Source organism: Dipodomys ordii, unplaced genomic scaffold, assembly GCF_000151885.1.
Source record: "Dipodomys ordii isolate 6190 unplaced genomic scaffold, Dord_2.0 Scaffold36, whole genome shotgun sequence".
NCBI classification, from domain to species: Eukaryota; Metazoa; Chordata; class Mammalia; order Rodentia; family Heteromyidae; genus Dipodomys; species Dipodomys ordii.
The window spans coordinates 7263205-7281425 of record NW_012267252.1 but is presented as its reverse complement, the minus strand read 5'-3'; the positions used below and the strand labels follow the sequence as shown (position 1 = coordinate 7281425).

The 18221-nt window shown below is 36.7% G+C and overlaps 1 protein-coding gene across 2 annotated transcripts in view; it reads right to left on the bottom strand.

Annotated features, from left to right (window-relative positions):
* Nucleotides 1-2859: 2859 nt before the first annotated feature.
* Nucleotides 2860-18221, bottom strand: part of Slk (STE20-like kinase) — a 47486-nt gene continuing 32124 nt past the window's right edge. Inside the window, exons 13-19 of one of the 2 annotated variants that reach the window (XM_013017790.1) lie at nucleotides 17041-17133; nucleotides 8850-8979; nucleotides 7538-7662; nucleotides 6437-6625; nucleotides 5825-5950; nucleotides 4861-4974; nucleotides 2860-3390 (exon numbers count right to left, since the gene is read on the bottom strand). In XM_013017790.1, the coding sequence (XP_012873244.1) occupies nucleotides 3244-3390; nucleotides 4861-4974; nucleotides 5825-5950; nucleotides 6437-6625; nucleotides 7538-7662; nucleotides 8850-8979; nucleotides 17041-17133 (924 nt within the window). In that variant the 3' untranslated portion in view covers nucleotides 2860-3243. The remainder of the gene's footprint in view (nucleotides 3391-4860; nucleotides 4975-5824; nucleotides 5951-6436; nucleotides 6626-7537; nucleotides 7663-8849; nucleotides 8980-17040; nucleotides 17134-18221) is intronic. The other variant, XM_013017791.1, reaches the window with a different exon arrangement.

Genomic DNA, 18221 nt, shown 5'->3' with positions numbered 1-18221 from the left:
GATGCTCAAGAAATCAGAGACCCTCTATCAAAGAGGGTATCATATGCCTGAGAACTTTGTGCTTGAGGAAACAATACTTAAGAGGTAGCTCTGGTTCAGTTTACATTTAATTATAATTTCTTGTATCCTGTCATAGGAAGGTTCCAAACTCTAGGATTGAGAAGGTGGCTCGTTGATTGAGTGCTTGCCTTGCATGCATGAGGCCCTGGGTTTGATTCCTCAGCACTACATAAGCAGAAGTCAGAAGTGGCGCTGTAGCTCAAGTGGTAGAGTGCTAGCCTTGAGCTGAAGAGCTGAGGGACAGTGCCCAGGACCAGGGTTCAGGCCCCACGACCAACCCGCCCCCCCCCAAAAAAAACCCACAACTCTAAATTTCCTCCTTACCCACTCTATAGATTGACCATAGAAAAAGGTAAGAAAAAGTTTAAAGTAACTCCACTAGAATAGCAGCTAATTCAGCAATCCACAAATTAAGGATTGACAGGACCAAGAAGGCAGTCAACTGCCCAATCACATAGAGCAGGACCTTCAGAAATATAGAGGTCTGCTGTGCCCACAGTATGCAGGGAAAAGAGAGGAGGGAACTGTTTAGGGTGCACATATGGAGAGTTCCTTTTATGCGCTTCGTGACACATTCTGCCACTGCAACCAAACAACCTAATCCATATGGATTACAAAGAAGTCTCACTCCCTACCTACACTGCATGCAAAAAAGAGCACTATTATCTATTTAATGTAAGGCCTTACAAGAATCAGGAAGGTATGGGAACAAGCACTATACTGTATTATAAAACACAGTTGAATTGATTTATACAACCTGAACTGTCAGATGAGTATTTCCCCTCTATTTATGTATCACTGCATAGTCCTGCACGCACATGAAAACAGTCATATTTGAAATAAACTCATTCATGAACAGTGAATCCAAAAGGCAACTTTAAGGGAGATTTGAGAACTGCTCATAAACTTGTGTCAACAGCTCTACTCTGAGACTCTCTCCTGATTCAATATTCTAAATGTTAAGTTGATAGGACTAAGAAGAATAAAATATTCCAAAATTATTGAAATGATACTGAAAAAATATCCACTGACTGAAGTATCCATTTTTGAAAAGCCAATAAACTGAAGCTTTCAAAGGAGAAAATGGTATGACAACCTCCCTTTCTCCTTTTTCAAATAAATCATTAAATACACTGGGCAACATTATACCATCAATTTTACCATAACAATATAAACAATTTCCATAATCATCCTGAATACTACTTTATAAAGATATATACTTTAAAGGCTTTTGAAAGTTTTCAACCCAGTACTTGAGAATAAAGCATTAAAAGTTTTGTATACAGTAACACATTCATGTGATAAGTGTATGAATTAACAACCATACATAATATATATGTATATTTATATATATATATATATTTATATAAAAAACAAACTTGGCCAAAGTTAAGGCTACCTACAAAGTTGTCCGAGTAAATAGTGCTTGTCAAAATAATTACAAAATTAAAATTACACATGCATTTTTAAATCATCTAAGCCAATGATAAAATAAAGTTCAGCATCCAAAGTTTTCCAATTAACTGCTAGAAAGTACTACAGACATTTACATTTTCATAATATAAATCAATGTTCCCACAACACTATATGTAAATTTTTCACCAGCCTCATGAGTAAAGCAACTAAAAACTGAAATGCATATAATTTGGTACCGAGCACTCTTGAGAGTGTGAGCTGCAAATGGCAGGCAGCTGAGTATCATTTACAAATGTGCAATCTCACACACCACACTTCCATTTGTAATACTGTTTGACTTGACACAGGACCTTAAATGGAGTAAGAGTGAGCATTCATTAACAGTTCCACATATCAGTAACCACATGATAATGGTTTCTGTTCTTCCCACTCAAAGTATTAAACATGAAAAAAATAAACCCAAAATGTACTTAAGTAATGTCATTTCAAAACAATGTCATTTTTGATGTGTGCCTAACCATTTAAATTCTTTTTTAAAAAAAGGATGCTGAACCCAGGTGCTGGTGGATCACACCTGGAATCCTAACTACTCAGGAGGCTGAGATTTGAGGTTCTGGCCTCAAAGCCAGCAAGGGCAGAAAAGCCCATGAGACACTTATCTCCAATCAATAACCAGAACACCAGAAGTGGCACTGTGACTCAAAGTAGCAGAATGCTAGCCTTGAGCAAAAGAGCTCAGGGGCAACCCCCAGGCCCTGAGTTCAAGGCCCATGACCAAAGTATTCTGGACAAACACTTCTTTTTAAGATTACCTGAAAAAAAAAAAACAAGAAACTCAGAGCCTATGTGTCTCTGCGGTTTCAAAAAAAACAAGAGTATACTATGATAGAAATCATTTAAGTAGCTAAGTATTATCTCAGGAAATAAAATGGGACAGCTAAATCAATACTATTGTTTTTATGGTGAGTTCTACATTTCCAATTCACACATTTTAAAGCTAATTTTATTTACCTTTCAAACTTTGTACAGGTTTTAGGATGAAAATTTCTACTAAGTAACAATTTTTTTAAATCAGTACATTAATACTTAATGCTCTAAGGGTATTTATCAAAAACAAAACCCTATTTTAGATGTGCTTGAAATTTAGTGTTTTAGGCACTATCATAATAAAACTAGCACCTCAATATTAGATCCTGCCTAAACAGGATGACCAATCACTGAAATAACTTTTCTTGTAAGAGTTTGTTTCTAGTGCATGATAAAATATATTTATTTACTGAATGAATAGCATACGTATACTCTTATGATTCACCAAAAGAAAAATTTCCAACTCTCTATGGCAGAGTTCCAAGTATAAAATTTAGGCATCATTGAGAAGTTAGGTCTGGTAAAAAGATATTTATTAATTCTTAATGATGTAACAGGTTGTTTTTAAAAATAACTTTAAATGTTATTCCTCTTAACAGTTTTTTGGTAACAGTGTCTAAAGAATACAATATTTAAGGTTAATATACAAAATCACCTTAGGGAATTACTGCAAGATGCTACGCTGCCAGCATGGCCTAGCATCCGTCTTCATTCATTTTCCCTTCATCTTTGCTGAAAACACCAAAACAGCAACAAAAATAAAAACAAAAACACACCTAGAAGGTGAAGCAGGTGATTGTCTTTGTGAGTGATACAGACTGTGGCAGAAGATGAAGAGAATAGAATGACATACTTAAAAAAAAAAAAAAGCCAAATCCAACCACAAAATGCTTCCCATTGTTATGATCCAGTGGAGTGCAAGCTAGGAATTGGATAGAATTTGGAAATCCGGCTCTGTGTGGATGGATTAAGGCATTCTGACTCTCCAGTCATTTTAAAGAACACTTCTTGTTCCTGTAGTTTCCTGGCAAACTCTTCCTCCAATGTCTTTAAAAAGAAGAGACAAAGAAATTGTTAAACGTTGATATTATACTGTGCAGAATCTATTCTGATAGCCAAGATGAAACTACGGGCCGGAAATCCTTCCTCACATTCTATCAAAAGGAAGACATGCCTCAACAGTGAAGATATAAGATTTGCACAGCTTTCAGGTTCAAGACTGCTAGTCACATACATGGAAAACTTAAGTCAAGTAATGAAACTTTTAAGTCCTCTGCTGTAAAATAGAGGCAATAACTAGGTCCCTTGTCAATATACTGTGTAAAGATTAAATGTGATCATGATGCATTCCAGTAGAAGACACCTATTATTGACCATATCTCACCCATATGGCCCTTATCACTTCTTAATTTGTCTTAGTTATCAAGGTGCATATTTTTCTTCCATACTGGACTGTAAGCTGTGTGAAGGTAAGATCTAAACCACATGCATCTTTACCTACCCTTTAATACAAAGCAAAAATAATGTGTTTGATAAATATTTAAATATCTTGAATGTGATGGTATTGGTAGGTTAGGCCTTTCACTGAGAATTAAGTCATGAAGGTGGAGTACTCTGAATAGCATTAGTGCACTTTCTTTTTTTTTGGTCTGTCGTGAGGCTTGAACTCAAGGCCTGAGCACTGCTGTCCCTGAGCTTCTTGAGTCACAGCACCACTTTCGGCTTTTTCTGCTTATGTGGTGCTGAGATATCGAACCTAGGGCCTCATGCATGCAAGGCAAGCACTCTACCACTGAGCCACCTTCCCAGCCCACATTAGTGCACTTGTAAGGAAGTCGAGAGTTCTTCCCCTCCTTTATGTGAAGGACACAGCATGAAGCCAGCAGTCTGCACCCCAGAAGGACCTGGCCAGAACCTGAGCATACTGGCTTTCTGATCTTGGCATTCCAGCTTTAGTTTACATTATTTTGTTACAGAGGCCTGCATGGACTAAGACAGGTATCAATAACTGTGATCAGGTTGTCAACTGTTACTTTGAAATCCAAATAAAACATAGAGAAAAGATGGAAGAACACAGGAAAACTTCTCAAAAGAGAAGCTTGAGCTTTAGCCAGGAAGGAATGGTAATAATTTGATAGGCAGGATAGGAAGGGAAGGCCAAATGGACAAAGCTGGAAAAAATGGTACAAAGGCGTGTGAAGAGCACTGCCACAAAAGCCATCTGAGTAGAGAATTTTTTTAATGACACTTCTCTTTTTGGGGGGACAGGAGGAGAGGGCAACTGGATTTGAACTCAAGACCTCATGCTTGCAAAGCACACACTCTTACCACTGGAACACACCTTCAAGCCTTCAAACACAATGCTTTAAGTAAAACTTTTTAAATTACCTTCTTAGTAATGCTATTGCTCAAAGTGGCAGAGCACTGGCCTTGAACGAAAAGCTCGGGGACAGTACCCAGGCCCTGAGTTCAAGCCCCAGGACCAACAAATAAATATATACATATATATAAATTTACCTTCTTCCTAGGTCTCAATTTCTCTCTCCACTCCTTCAGTTCTTGGCTGTGTTCCTCATCTAACTCCTTGAGTTTCTGAGTCTCATGCTCAACCAACAGGTGGCACTTTTCATTCTAAAAATAAAGTTTGGGTTAAAAAATTTCATCTCAACAAGGCAATTTTTAACAGACATTTGTTTTTCAAAATAATAAATTACTTATTAATCAAGCTATTATTGAAGTTCAAAGTGTACTTTAAGAGCCAAGCACCAAGAATTATAAAAGAAGTAATTTCTCATGACTGTATGTTTAAAAGCTAGATCTGTTAACATACAGGTCACATCAAAAAGAACTTAGAATTCTAAGGGCTTTTCTTTTCCTTCTTACCGGTTTGCACCAGGATGTAGAATTAAAACTACTCCTTCTACTCATGTATATGAAGTAAATGTATAGAGTATCTATACTGTCTTTACTACTTTGAACTTTTAATATTTTAGGGATATACAATGGTCCGCACGTTCCAAGTGAGATCCAAAAACAACCCTCTCTAAAGTAACTTCTATATGTCTTAGGAGAAAAACTTCTGTATACTTATCACTTTTTTCACAAATGTAGAAAAAAATCAACTCAGTTCTTTTGAATGGAAAACAAACTTTAGATCCAGAATCTGACAAGACTGCTCTCATCATTTTGAAAACTCTTCTCTTGCAAAATCTTTTTTAAAAATCATACTCCATACTTTTAAAAAACTGTTTCTTAATTTATAATTTAGCTTCATGTTTGTATTAATAATAGTTTTATGAAATATAAACAAGTGCCTATGGCACTAAACTGGTCCTATTTGTCCATACAGGAACTGTAACTTTTAAGTTCCAGTGTTTTCCTAAATAACATTCGTTGCGCTTTGGTGAGCTTTTACTTCACCACGCCAGCCACGAGAGCTGCTTGGCTACTAGAGTTCTGCTTGTGTGGCCCCTGGTCTAACCTGCAGCTGATGCAGTTCTCGCACATTGGCCTCACACTGCAACTGAAGATCCCGCATTTGATTTTCATGTTTTTGATGCTGAGCTAATCTCTCATTTTTCTGTCTCTTCTCTTCTTGTGCAGCAAACTATAAACAACAACAAAAGCAATTATGATTAATATCCTTGTTTTTATCTACATATTCTAAAGGACATTTAACAAATTTGAAAATGCAATATATAGCCAAAACTAATAGTATGGAATAACTCAAAGATGGAGTTTACACCAAGACTTGGACAAGAGGGAAAGCAGGAATAAGTCTGATTAAAAATCTTAATCCTCCTAAGGGCTTAATGATCTCAGTTAATTTTTTGATCTCTGACTGCTTTTAAGTATCACAGTGAAGACATATTCAGACTGAAAATACTGTCCAAGTCCTTTCTTTCCAAGGGCCCAAGATCTGTTGTGGGGCAGGGAAGGGAGGTCTTCACTGACCACCACTCTGAGAAAACAACATGCCATGTTATCTAACCCCCAACCTAAGAATTAGAGCGAATAATCCGCAATCACAAAGTGGCACTAAATGTTTATGGCCAAAATTATGTGACATTTTTAAAGACTATTCAAACTTCACCTGCTTAATTTTGTCACGGTCCTGATCTGGTGTGGCCGTTGAGTTAATTCTCAAACTTTTCTTAAACATAGCCATTCGAGTCTTGGCTTCACTGCGCTGGATCTTGGGCAGTCTTGCTCTTTCTTGAGTCTGTCTGTTTTTCAATTCCTCAATAAGTCTTTGATTATAACGCTGCATTTGTTCTGTTTCCTAAAAATTTTTCAACAGAATCCAGTAGTGTAGATATATTAAATACTCAAAACCCACATATATTGTTGAAGATGTCATTTGACATTATTTCTCACAGATAATCTCTCTCCTGTTGCATAGTGACCAGAAAAACATTAGAGAAAAAAAAAATTTTTAAGAAAAGCAAAGTCATTCCTGACATGGGTCTTACAATGAAAAGTCTTTTAGTAAGCATAGGAAATCCACATTTTTAGATATCTGAATCACAATGGAGCCAAAATCGCTGTTTGAGATACAAAATGAAATGAAGATTATAGCATATAAGGTCTACAACCTTATATGCTGGGAATGTGGCTTAGTGGTAGAGTGCTTGCCTAGCATGCATGAAGCCTTGAGTTCAATTCCTCAGTACCACATAAACAGAAAAAGCCACAAGTGGTGCTGTGGCTCAAGGGGTACAGTGCTAACCTTGAGCACAGAGAAGCTCAGGGACAGTGCCCAGGCCCTGCGTTCAAGGCCCAGGGCTGGGGAAAAAAAAAAAAAAAAGACATAATTACTCCAAACTTCATCTAACAAATTTTTGATGAAAGTTACGAAACCAAAATTCGAATCTAAGAAAAACAAACTTCAAAAACACATACTTAAATGAACAAAAGTGCCGGGCACTGGTGGCTCACTCCTGTAATCCTAGCTACTCAGCAGGCTGAGATCTGAGGATTGCAGTTCAAAGCCAGCCCGGGCAGGAAAGTCCGTGCGACTCCTGTCTCCAATAAACCACTCAGAAAACTGTAAGTGGTGCTGTGGCTCAAGTGGTAGAGTGCTAGCCTTGAGCTGAAGAGCTGAGGGACAGCGCCCAGGCCCAGAGTTCAAATCCCACAACCAATCCCCCCACCCAAAAAAAAAGAAGACCAAAAGTACTTTCCCTTCACTAACCTTCTCATGGCGCTTGAGTAGCTGATGTCTCTGCATGAAATACTGATCTTTAAGTTGCTGTTTAAGCAGCTGGTGTTTTTCTTGTAAGTGTCGTTCTTCAAGTTCCCAAATTGCAGCTTCTCGAGCTACAAAAAAGTAATTTTCAAAATGTCATTTGACCCTATGCATATTACTCCCAAGTTCAGTATTTGAAAAAAGTGAAATACTACACTAACTTATAAACTGACATTCTGAGCTATAAATAAAATATTACTAGTGTAAAATACGTTTTAAGGTCTACAAACTAAGAAATGTCCTACCAGGAACACCAAAATTCCATGTAGTCATCTTGAAAAGAAAAAAAAAAATCTAAGCAAATTTGTTAGGGGGATTAAGCACTTAAAATTCTATTCTATCATGCAACCATTTAGTGTAATGTAGAAAGAGTAGACAAAATTATATACATACATTTCTAACATTATCTAGATAGAAACAGTAGTTTTAATTCCTTTTTCATTCTGCTGCAGAGCAGAAAATCAAATCCAGGCCTTTATATATGTGAAGCACACATTCTACCACTGTCTTATTTTAAGTATAATCACTTTTCCCATTATAAAGGGAACATACATACGTATATATATATGTGTATGTGTGTGTGTGTATATATATATATATATATATATCATATCTTCTAATTAAAATTTTTTTTTCTCTTGCCAGGTGCCATGGTTCATGGGCTGAGATCTGTGGATTGCAGTTCAAAGCCAGCCTAAGCAGGAAAGTCCATGAGACTCTTATCTTCAATTAATCACAGAAAAAGCTGGAAGTGACACTGTGAGCAAAAAGAATTCAGAAACAGTGCCTAGGCTCAGAGTTCATGCCCCAGGATGACCCCCCCAAAAAAATTCTTTTATATACCCCAAGTTTCTTTAATTTTCTTTTTTCCACTGTGCCAGAGGAAAGCATTCAAATACTTTCTACGGTGTATCACAGGTGCCAGTGGCTCACTTCTGTAATCCTAGCTACTCAGGAGGCTGAGATCTGAGGATCACGGTTCAAAGCCAGCCTGGGCAGGAAACTCCATGAGACTCTTATATCCAATAAACCACTAGAAAACCAGAAGTAGCGCTGTGGCTCAAGTGGTAGAGCGGTCGCCTTGAGCTGAAGAGCTCATGGACAGCGCCCAAGCCCAGAGTTCAAGCCCCCTGACTGACAAAACAAAAAAAAAAAAAAAAAACACTGGCACCAAATCCTTTCTAAGGTGTATCTCAGCAATGTTCCTGAGGTACCACTTTATGGTCCACACCCACACTCGCTGTGGAATTTCATGTACCTCTCATGAGCTGTTGTTTGTTATTCAGGCATTCTCTTTCAATATTGGCCAGTTCTGCCTTCTGTTGTTGGATGATCTTTTTCAGAGAGCCATCTAATTCTTGTTGCTGCTTCTGAACAAATTCTTGTTCCTATAGACACAGTTAACCATCAATTAGTATTTACTGAGTTAAGTATCTATTTACTGAATTAAATATACCTGTGTATTAGTAGTTTAACAAGATTCTCTCCTTCCAACCAGGTGCTGGGATTTTATATGAGGCCAACCATACTATCACTGAGCTACATCCTCAGTGGTTAACAACATTTCCAAATCAAGTTTATAAAGTTAGCTGGATTTGAAAATCACCAAATTATATAGTATGGATACGGTGTAAATGTATTAGTCATTTAATTCAACTCTAGGAAAGTATTAGAATGTACAATATTCTAAATTTACTATTAAGAATAATATACACAAAAAAGTTAGTATCCCATTCAAAATTAAAATGCTGTAATAATACATTAGTAGTTTGGGGGCACAAGTAAATTTACAGCTTCTAAAACTGACTGTTCGCTGTAGTGTGACTAGAACAAGAAGGCATGAGAAACCCTCTAGAAAGGTAATAAATAGCTAATAAGCAAAACCAATCATTAGAATTTTAAACTCTATTTTTCTAAGAAACACAGAGTAAGGAAAGAAATATTATCACTACACTAATAAAGACAGTGTTTATATCTATATCAACAGCCTGAGCCTAAAAAGAATAACAGATTTAAAGTCTTAATGAAAAATAGTGTAAACTAAAGAAATGTAAACTAGACTAAGAAAGTGACTCATGTTATACATCTACAAATTCCTGTAATCAAAAAATTCTACTAAGCCGGGTGCTGGTGGCTCACGCCTGTAATCCTAGCTACTCAGGAGGCTGAGATCTAAGGATCGCGGTTCAAAGCCAGCCCGGGCAGGAAAGACCGTGAGACTCCTATCTCCACTAAACCACCAGAAAACCGGAAGTGGCGCTGTAGCTCAAGTGGTAGAGCGCTCGCCTTGAACTGAAGAGCTGAGGGACAGCGCCCAGGCCCAGAGTTCAAGCCCCACGACCGACAAAAAAAAAAAAAAGAAATTCTACTAACATGTCTAGAGCCTATTAATTTACTCAACAAACATTTATTGAGATATATGACCTACCAAATTTGTACTTTTTAAAAATAGTATATTTAGATCTCCATTCCTTTCTTGGGAGGAAAGGAGTGGTGATTCACTCTCAAGGGATATACAGATCAGTTCTACCTTGGACTTAGAATTTAGGACTGAAAAGGGTATTTCAGCTATAATCCTTTCTCTCCCACATCCAAGAGAACAAATCTGTTTTAGAGCTATTCTTTCTTTGGCCTTGGGTGGGATCTGGTAAAGTCCCAATCACACCAGCCTGACCTTCCCGTGCACTCGAGGTCTAACAAGAGTTCCTCAAGATTCCTGCCTGTCAAGATTCCAGGCTGTCAGGGCCGTAACATGGAATCAAGTGATGCCACTTCACTGGCATCACCATTTGTATTCTAGCATAAATACAATAGTAGATATACTATAGTAGAAAGAAAAAAAGGTGAATCATCTCTAAAAAAATACAATTACCCACTTCACCTATTAATTTCATCACAGTCATAGAATGTCGGTTAATATTTAAATTCAAAACTAATAAGGGCTTTTGCGTTTTACTAAATACATAATCTATATGATTATCTTTTAAGCACTTATAATAGTTTTTCAAGCATCTCTACTGCCTACAATAAATATTTGTAACAAAATTTGTTCCTCTTCTAATTCTAAAATTTCTTTCTTTTTTTTTTTTTTTGGTCCAGTTGTGGGGCCTGGACTCTGGGCCTGGGCGCTGTCCCTCAGCTCTTCAGCTCAAGGCTAGCACTCTACCACTTGAGCCACAGCAGCACCACTTCCGACTTTTTTCTTTTTGCTTATGTGGTGCTGAGGAATCGAACCCAGGGCCTCGGGCATGCAAGGCAAGCGCTCTACCACTGAGCCACCTTCCCAGCCCTAATTCTAAAATTTCTATATGCAAACTTGTCGAGTAAACTTACAACCTGAAGATATAGTAAATGGATTTTTGTAAAACATTTTATCATTGATTTGCATAAAGGATTTTTTAATGTTTGCATAGACAGAAACAATGGATCAAACTTAAATAGCATTTATTCAAATTTTATATTTAGACTCAATGAAATCAAATGCAAAAATTTAGACTGAAATCAATAAATATGTGCAAATGAAAAACTGAAGTATAAGCCATGGTTCTAAAGTTAAATATATAATTATTCACTTGTGCAAGTTTTGTCATATTGCTATGTTTTTGTTTAGCTTATACAATTAAGTTCAAAGAAAACCTTCATTAGGCACTCAAATAACTGTAGGGCTTTAGACCAGGTCAGTTTATTAAAATAAAAGGCAGTTTCGATTCCAAGGAACTTCCAGGCTTTTGGGAGCAAGTATTAATAATCTTGTGCTTTCGCCCCTTTCCTTAGTATCGCACTTAAAAGGTCAAAAGTGAACCACAGAAAACTCAACGCTGAAGAAACCATGCCTTACAATGACTTGTAGTAATGTGCCCTGAAGACGGTAACACATAAAGGGTGAAGCATGGCTACGATGGATACACAGAGGTGATACTAGTGCTGTAATGATCCAGAAAGTGAAAGGCCAAAGTCAAGGTAGGAAGTTATAAACCCAACATATGGAAGTGGCCCCAAAGAACCTACATGCCTCATAGCTGAATAGGCGGGCTCTGAATGATATTTTAGTCAGGAATACTACCCAGAGGTTTCAATCTTAAATCTAAAAATTACCTGAAAAAGATCCTCACATAAACATTAATATATTTCATTATCTCAAAAGAAATGAAATTTTAATATCATTGAGTATTGATTAAATTTCTTAACTTCAAAAGCCACGTAGAATTCATTCACAGGAGAATATATAATTAGAAATTACCAGGGGAGAATAATGAATGACATTGATCAAGATGTACTATTCTCATAAACTGAGATTGAATTGAAACACCTTCATATAACTAAACATTAAAAATTATTTTTAAAGAACTTACAGAAAATATGAGAAATCTTACATTCGAAAAAGATTAAACAAATGACATTTCACATAAAAAGATAGGAAATGAGTTTTACTACTAGCAGTAACAAATAAAGGAAACAGCAAAGGAACGGAAAATATTAAAGCCAAAGTAGTTTTAAAGAATAGAAACACCCAAACACTGGTGGCTCATGCCTATAATCCTATCAACTCAGATGCTGAGATCAGAGGATCAAGGTTCAAAGCCAGCCCAAACAGAAAAGTTGGCAAAACTTCAAAATAACCAGCAAAAAAGTCAGGTTGTATGGCACTAGCTATAAGCAACCAAGCCAACCAACAGTGAGAGGCTCTAAAGTTCAAACCTCAATATGACAAAAAAAAAAAAACAGGCACATAAATTGTACAATCAGTGCCCTTTAAAATTACAAGCTCAAATTCTGATAAGGAATTTTAAATAACTAGAAGGCATTAAAACTACAACTTTGGAATCTAAAAAACCCTTAGAAATTTGATCATTTCAAATCAAAAGATTTAGTCAAAAATGGTAATGATCAGAAAAGCAATTGTAATTAATACTTTTCTCTTTCTTACAAAGCTAGTGCTTTTACTTTTAGAAGACAGCAAAAAGTGTCAAATATTTGCCAATAATAATAATAAGGTGTCTGAAGTCAAGCTGTAGTCTACCTACTCCAATTGTATATATCACACATCACAAACAAAAATTACAATGTTAGATGAGCTACTCTTCTCTGTGAAACTGGGAAAAGGAATACAGCCTGGAATTCCAGACTTAGGACTACAAAACAAGAGTAGCAACTCTATTCATTATTGGCAACTTGAATAAATGGAGACTAGAGTTAAATCACTATTTCTGCCATGCTTTTCTGACCATATCCAGAGTTTAAAACATCTATTAAATTTAAACTCAGATGCAATCAAAATGTCACTCCACACAAAGTATCTAATCACAGCATTCAAACTTCTCACATGTGCAAAGCTTACAAAGTACTACGAGGAAGATATTTTACTTTTAAGAAGATAAAAAATCTCCAATTAGAATTTGTGCTTGAAGATAGAAAAAAAGAACACTACATTCAAAGTGTTCTAGTTCCAGTTCTACCATTAATCTCTTAGTAACTTTTAGATTGATCATTTAAGTCTTCTGTGACTAATTCTTCCTGAAAATATGTATGCCCATCCTTTTAAGAAGATGGTTGCAGTGAGAATGGCATGTGAACAATTTTTGAAGTACACTCTGCCATAAATCGTGTCAGACTGCTACCACTCTCATTGGTACTGAAATTATCTATCAAGCATCTGGATTTTAGCAAATGAAGTGAACAATGAAAAGGCACATGTGAGTCACACAAAGAGCAGGTAAAACAGGAAAAGGCACCTTCCCATAGGCATGCAGGACTTACGTCCTGCATTTGGGCGTTGAAGACTGCACAAGATGACAACTGAAAAGACTGAATCATGACCTGAGCAACACCCTGTGAATCAGAATACAATGTACCTCCCAGTAAGAACATATCTGAACGACTTTTTATAAATAGAAAGAATTACACAAATGTTGTATTTCTTAAGCCATGAGTCAACAATGAACATAGAGGCCTCTTCTCATCTGTAGAATTAAAATTTGGACTAGCTTAGTGCCTTACAAATTCTAATGTATTGCTATTGTTTGGGGTGGGTTTTTGTTTTTGTTTGTTTTTTTTAAGGAAAATTCCCACCAAGCTAAGCACTGATGGTTTATGCCTATAATCCTAGCTACTCAGGAGGCTGAGATCTAAGGATCAAGGTTCAAAGCCAGCCTGGACAGAAGTCCTGTGAAACTCTTATCTTCAATTAACTATTCAAAAACCGGAAGTAGAGCTGTGGCTCAAAGTGGCAGAGTGCTAGCTTTGAGCAAAAGAGCTCAGAGAGAGTGCCTGGGCCCCTGAGATCAAGCCCCACAACCAACAACAAAATTCACCAAAAAAATCTGTTAATAAAACAGGCAAAAACCAGTGGCCTTTCATTAAAAGCAGGCCAGAGATCAGTCTGACTTGGAAGAGCACCTGAGAGAACAATCTGAAAATCCCTACATGGAGTATCAAGTGTGTTCTAGTTCCATGATTTGACTTATAAATTGTCAAAAAATGTCTAAAGTAAAACCAGTGGCTCACATCTGTAGTCCTAGATACTCAGGAGGGTAAGATCTGAAGATCATGGTTTAAATCCAGCCTGGCAGGAAAGTCCCTGAGACCCTTATTGCCAATTAACCACCAAAAATCTGGCCATGGAGCTGTGACTCAAGTGGTAGAGAACCACACAAGCTAAAAAGCTAAGATACCATACTACAATCCTGAGTTCAAGACCCAGGAATGTTACACAAAAAAATGTAAGTATACTATAAAGTTATTAAGTCCTAATTTATCATAGTATATCAGACTACATAGTTATTAAGTCTTAGTACATTTATTACATGAATAAAATGTTTTTGAAATGTCAGGTACTAAAGTCATTAAATTTACAGAAGGAATTTACTGTTACTTTCAGCTCTACTTGGAAAGTGTAGGCCAGCCCACAAAACTATATGTAAAAACACCAATACAGACTTAATGAAGCACAGAATCACCTAATTTTCAATACTAAATTTCTATTTCAATTCTATAAAGTTTTATATAGTATATCTTCTGCAACTAAGAAGTTCTACATTCTGTTATAAGGTAAAACTATTGTTCATTATCTAGTTTGAAATCCACGTTAACCAAAAGTAGATGTGTGAGCAGCAAGGACTTCTTCACTCTGTTCACAAGAAATGACCAATAACCACGGAGTCAAGTGAATGAGAGTTTAGATGAAGCACAAAGTGGTTGCTGAAATACGAAAGGCTGTATGATGTGATGTTCGGTGGTTCAGTTGATGAAACAAACAAGGAATAAACTTGTCTAGATGAAGATCTTGGTTTTATCACTACCAGATATGTGACCTTGGAGAGTCACTCAACCTTCCTGTGCTTGGTCCCTCATATCTAAGATGGGGGTAATGTTTGTTCTGAAAGTAAGTACAACCAGGTCAAGCATTGACTATGTTTTCAAGAACATAGTCATAAGTCAAAAACATAATAACACTGTGTTTGATACCATCACCTTAAACTAGTAATCATCACACCAGGATGAAATGTTTTACTGGCTCATAGAAAAAAAAAAAGGCAAACTAGCCAGACACTACTGGTAGCTCATGCCTGTAATCCTAGCTACTCAGGAGGCTGAGATCTGAGAATCAGTTCAAAGCCAGCTGGGGCAGGAATAGTACAGTAGAAAATTGAGTAGCATTGTGGCTCAAAGTGGTAGAGTGCTAGCCTTGAGCAAAAGATTTCAGAGACAGCTCCCAGACTGTAAGTTCAAGCCTTACAACTGACAAAAACAAAAAAAGGCAAAAAGGCAGACTAATTTTTTTCCGATAAGCTAGCTTTAAATTTTTAAATTCCAAGACGATGTTCTCCTTATTTTTCATAGTCTTAGAAATATTCTCCCCTCCTCTGAAATAGCAACAAGTAAATGGCAGTCTTAAAATACCCTGACTCGACAAAAAGAAATAAAAAGTTTAATGGCAATCTAGGTGTTTTGTTGTGTCTATTTCTATTTATGGCTCTACAAAATCCAAAGTTTTGTAACTCTATTTTTTGTGTGGGTGAAAGCCAGTAGTGAGGCTTGAACTCAGCGTTCTAAGCTCTTACTTTGGCTTTGTGGCTCAAAGCTGCCACGCTATCACGTAAGCCATACCATTACTTGTAGGTTTTTGCTGGTTATTTGGAGGTAAGAGTCTTTGTATTTGTATTGGGCTGGCTTTGAACTTTGATCCTCAGATCTCAGCCTGCTAAGTAGCTGCTTTTGCAGGTGTGAGCCACCAGCTCCCAGCCTGGAACTACTTTTCAAAAGTCACATTAAAATCATACCATAAAAGTAATCCAAGCATTAATAACATATAATTCACATCTCTTCCTTTTATTGACATATGTAACTAAAAATAAGGCTTATTCTTCCATCTTTGCCTCCAGGCTGAATGTAAAGGTAATTTAAAATTTTACTTTTACTATAAAAATCCTTATAAAGGTGTATGAAATCGTGCTAGAAAATTATACTTGTCTAGTTTCATGAAGAATTTACCCATTTTATGTTAAAGCCTTACATAATTCACAATCAAGTTTCTTCATGTAATAGCATGTAGGTAAAAATACAGTCTATTCTCTGAACGGCTGGATTCTGAACCAAAAGAAAAAAAAAAGTGGCCTAGTGCAGATAATTCAAGCCTATAATCCTAGCTACCAAGAAGATCTGAGGATTGCAGTTCAAAGCCTGCCCAGGCAGACAAATCCAAGAGATTTTTTTTTTTTGGTCGATTGTGGGGCTTGAACTCTGGGCCTGAGTGCTGTCCCTCAGCTCTTCAGCTCAAGGCTAGTGCTCTACCACTTGAGCCACAGTGCCACTTCTGGCTTTTTCTGCTTATGTGGTACTGAGGAATCGAATCCAGTGCCTCATTCATACAAGGCAAGTACTCTACCAGTTAGCCACCTTCCTAGCCCCCAAGAGATTTTTATCTCCAATTAATGATCAAAAGTCAAGAAGTGGAGCTGTGGCTCAAGTGGTAGAGCCCCAATTGTGAGCAAAACAAAAACAAAAATTCCTGAGTAACAGCAAGGCAGAGGCCCTAAATTCAAGCCCCAGTCTGACAGAAAAGAGAGAAGGGAAGGGAGGGGAAATATAGAAACAATGACTTCCTCATACGCATTCTTTTCCTAAGCATAACATTATACACTCACCCTCTAATATTCCGTGCCATCTGTTATCAAGCATTGGCACTGCCACTTAAAAACTAAGCTTCCTCATTAGATTAAATAGATTCCACATTAACAGTATTTTCTTTCTTTCATTTGAGTCAGCTTTCTAACCATTGCTTTCATATCTTCAACTTAATGCCACCAACAGTGTGAATTAGTATGATAATAAGAAGATCCAAGTTCAACGTCATATAATAATTAGTTAAAATCTGCTTTTTCACCCCTGGTTCACTGAGCTGTGAGAAAAAGCTGCTTTCTGTTTTTAGTAGCATTAAGCTGCTCTGTTACCTGAGCATGCTGGCTTTGTGCAAGCTCCTCTTTCTTGCGTTTCATGAGCTCTTTTTTCAGCTCTTTGGGTGCTTTTTCCACTTCATTTGCAACCTACAGTATACAAGCATGCAGGAGGTGGGGAAATAATACTTTCTCCACAGCAAGCATTTACGTGAGCAGACAAGCTTTAAGTGAAATATTAAAGGTAAAAAGGTCCCTCTGACATGCATCAGCCAAAGTGTTAGTTTGATGAAAAAGAAGAGGCAGACAGAGCATGCTTAATCTCAGCACAGAAAGGATTGTTATAGCATATAAAGGTTGACAGGTTGCTCAGTTATATGTTATTTTTCTCTCAAAAGTCCAAATATAATCAGTGCAGAACTACCTGCAGCACTAACACCAAACTAAAGGTTTTGATAAACTCAGCTGACTTTTTCAAAAGATCATAAAACTAAAAACAAATCTACTGACATTGGTTGAAATGCTGAACATAAAGACAAGCTAATGCCATTCAAAAAAATGTTAACTTTTTTAACTGACAAAGAAATACTCTAAATGGAATCTACTTAGTGAGACCAGGTATTTTAAAATGGGGGTGAGGGGGGGTAATAAGTCTTAGAATATACAAAGGAGAGGAAGTGGCACTGTGGCTCACCTGGTAGAGCACTCACCTTGAGCTGAAGAGCTCAAGGACAGCTCCCAGGCCCAGAGTTCAAGATTTTGGTCTGTTGTGAAACAGACCAAAAAAAAATATTTTCCCATAAAACACACCATTTTATACAGTGTGAGAAAAAAGACACTGGGGTCACTTTTTGTTGAATCAGAATAACATTCTCCTTTGTTGACAACTTTCAAATCAGTAAAAGAACTAATCAAAGTTTATTAAACTATGATTTATTGTACCAATGTATATTATAAAAGTATATAAAGTTCCTTCTATTAATTATTTCAAAACCCTAAATGAATTCCAAACCTACCAATAAATCCAGCTATGAAAAACAATCACGTTATACAAGGAGAAGCACCAAAAGAAACCAAATCACCACATGCCAGTGATAGTCCAAGAGAGAGACTGATTATGATTTAACATTGTATTCAAATTTTTCCATCAGTAATTCCTCAAGAAACCAAATCACCAATAAAAGGAAGAGACTCCCCAAATGCAAGAAGTTTAGCAATAAGAAAAAAATACATAACAA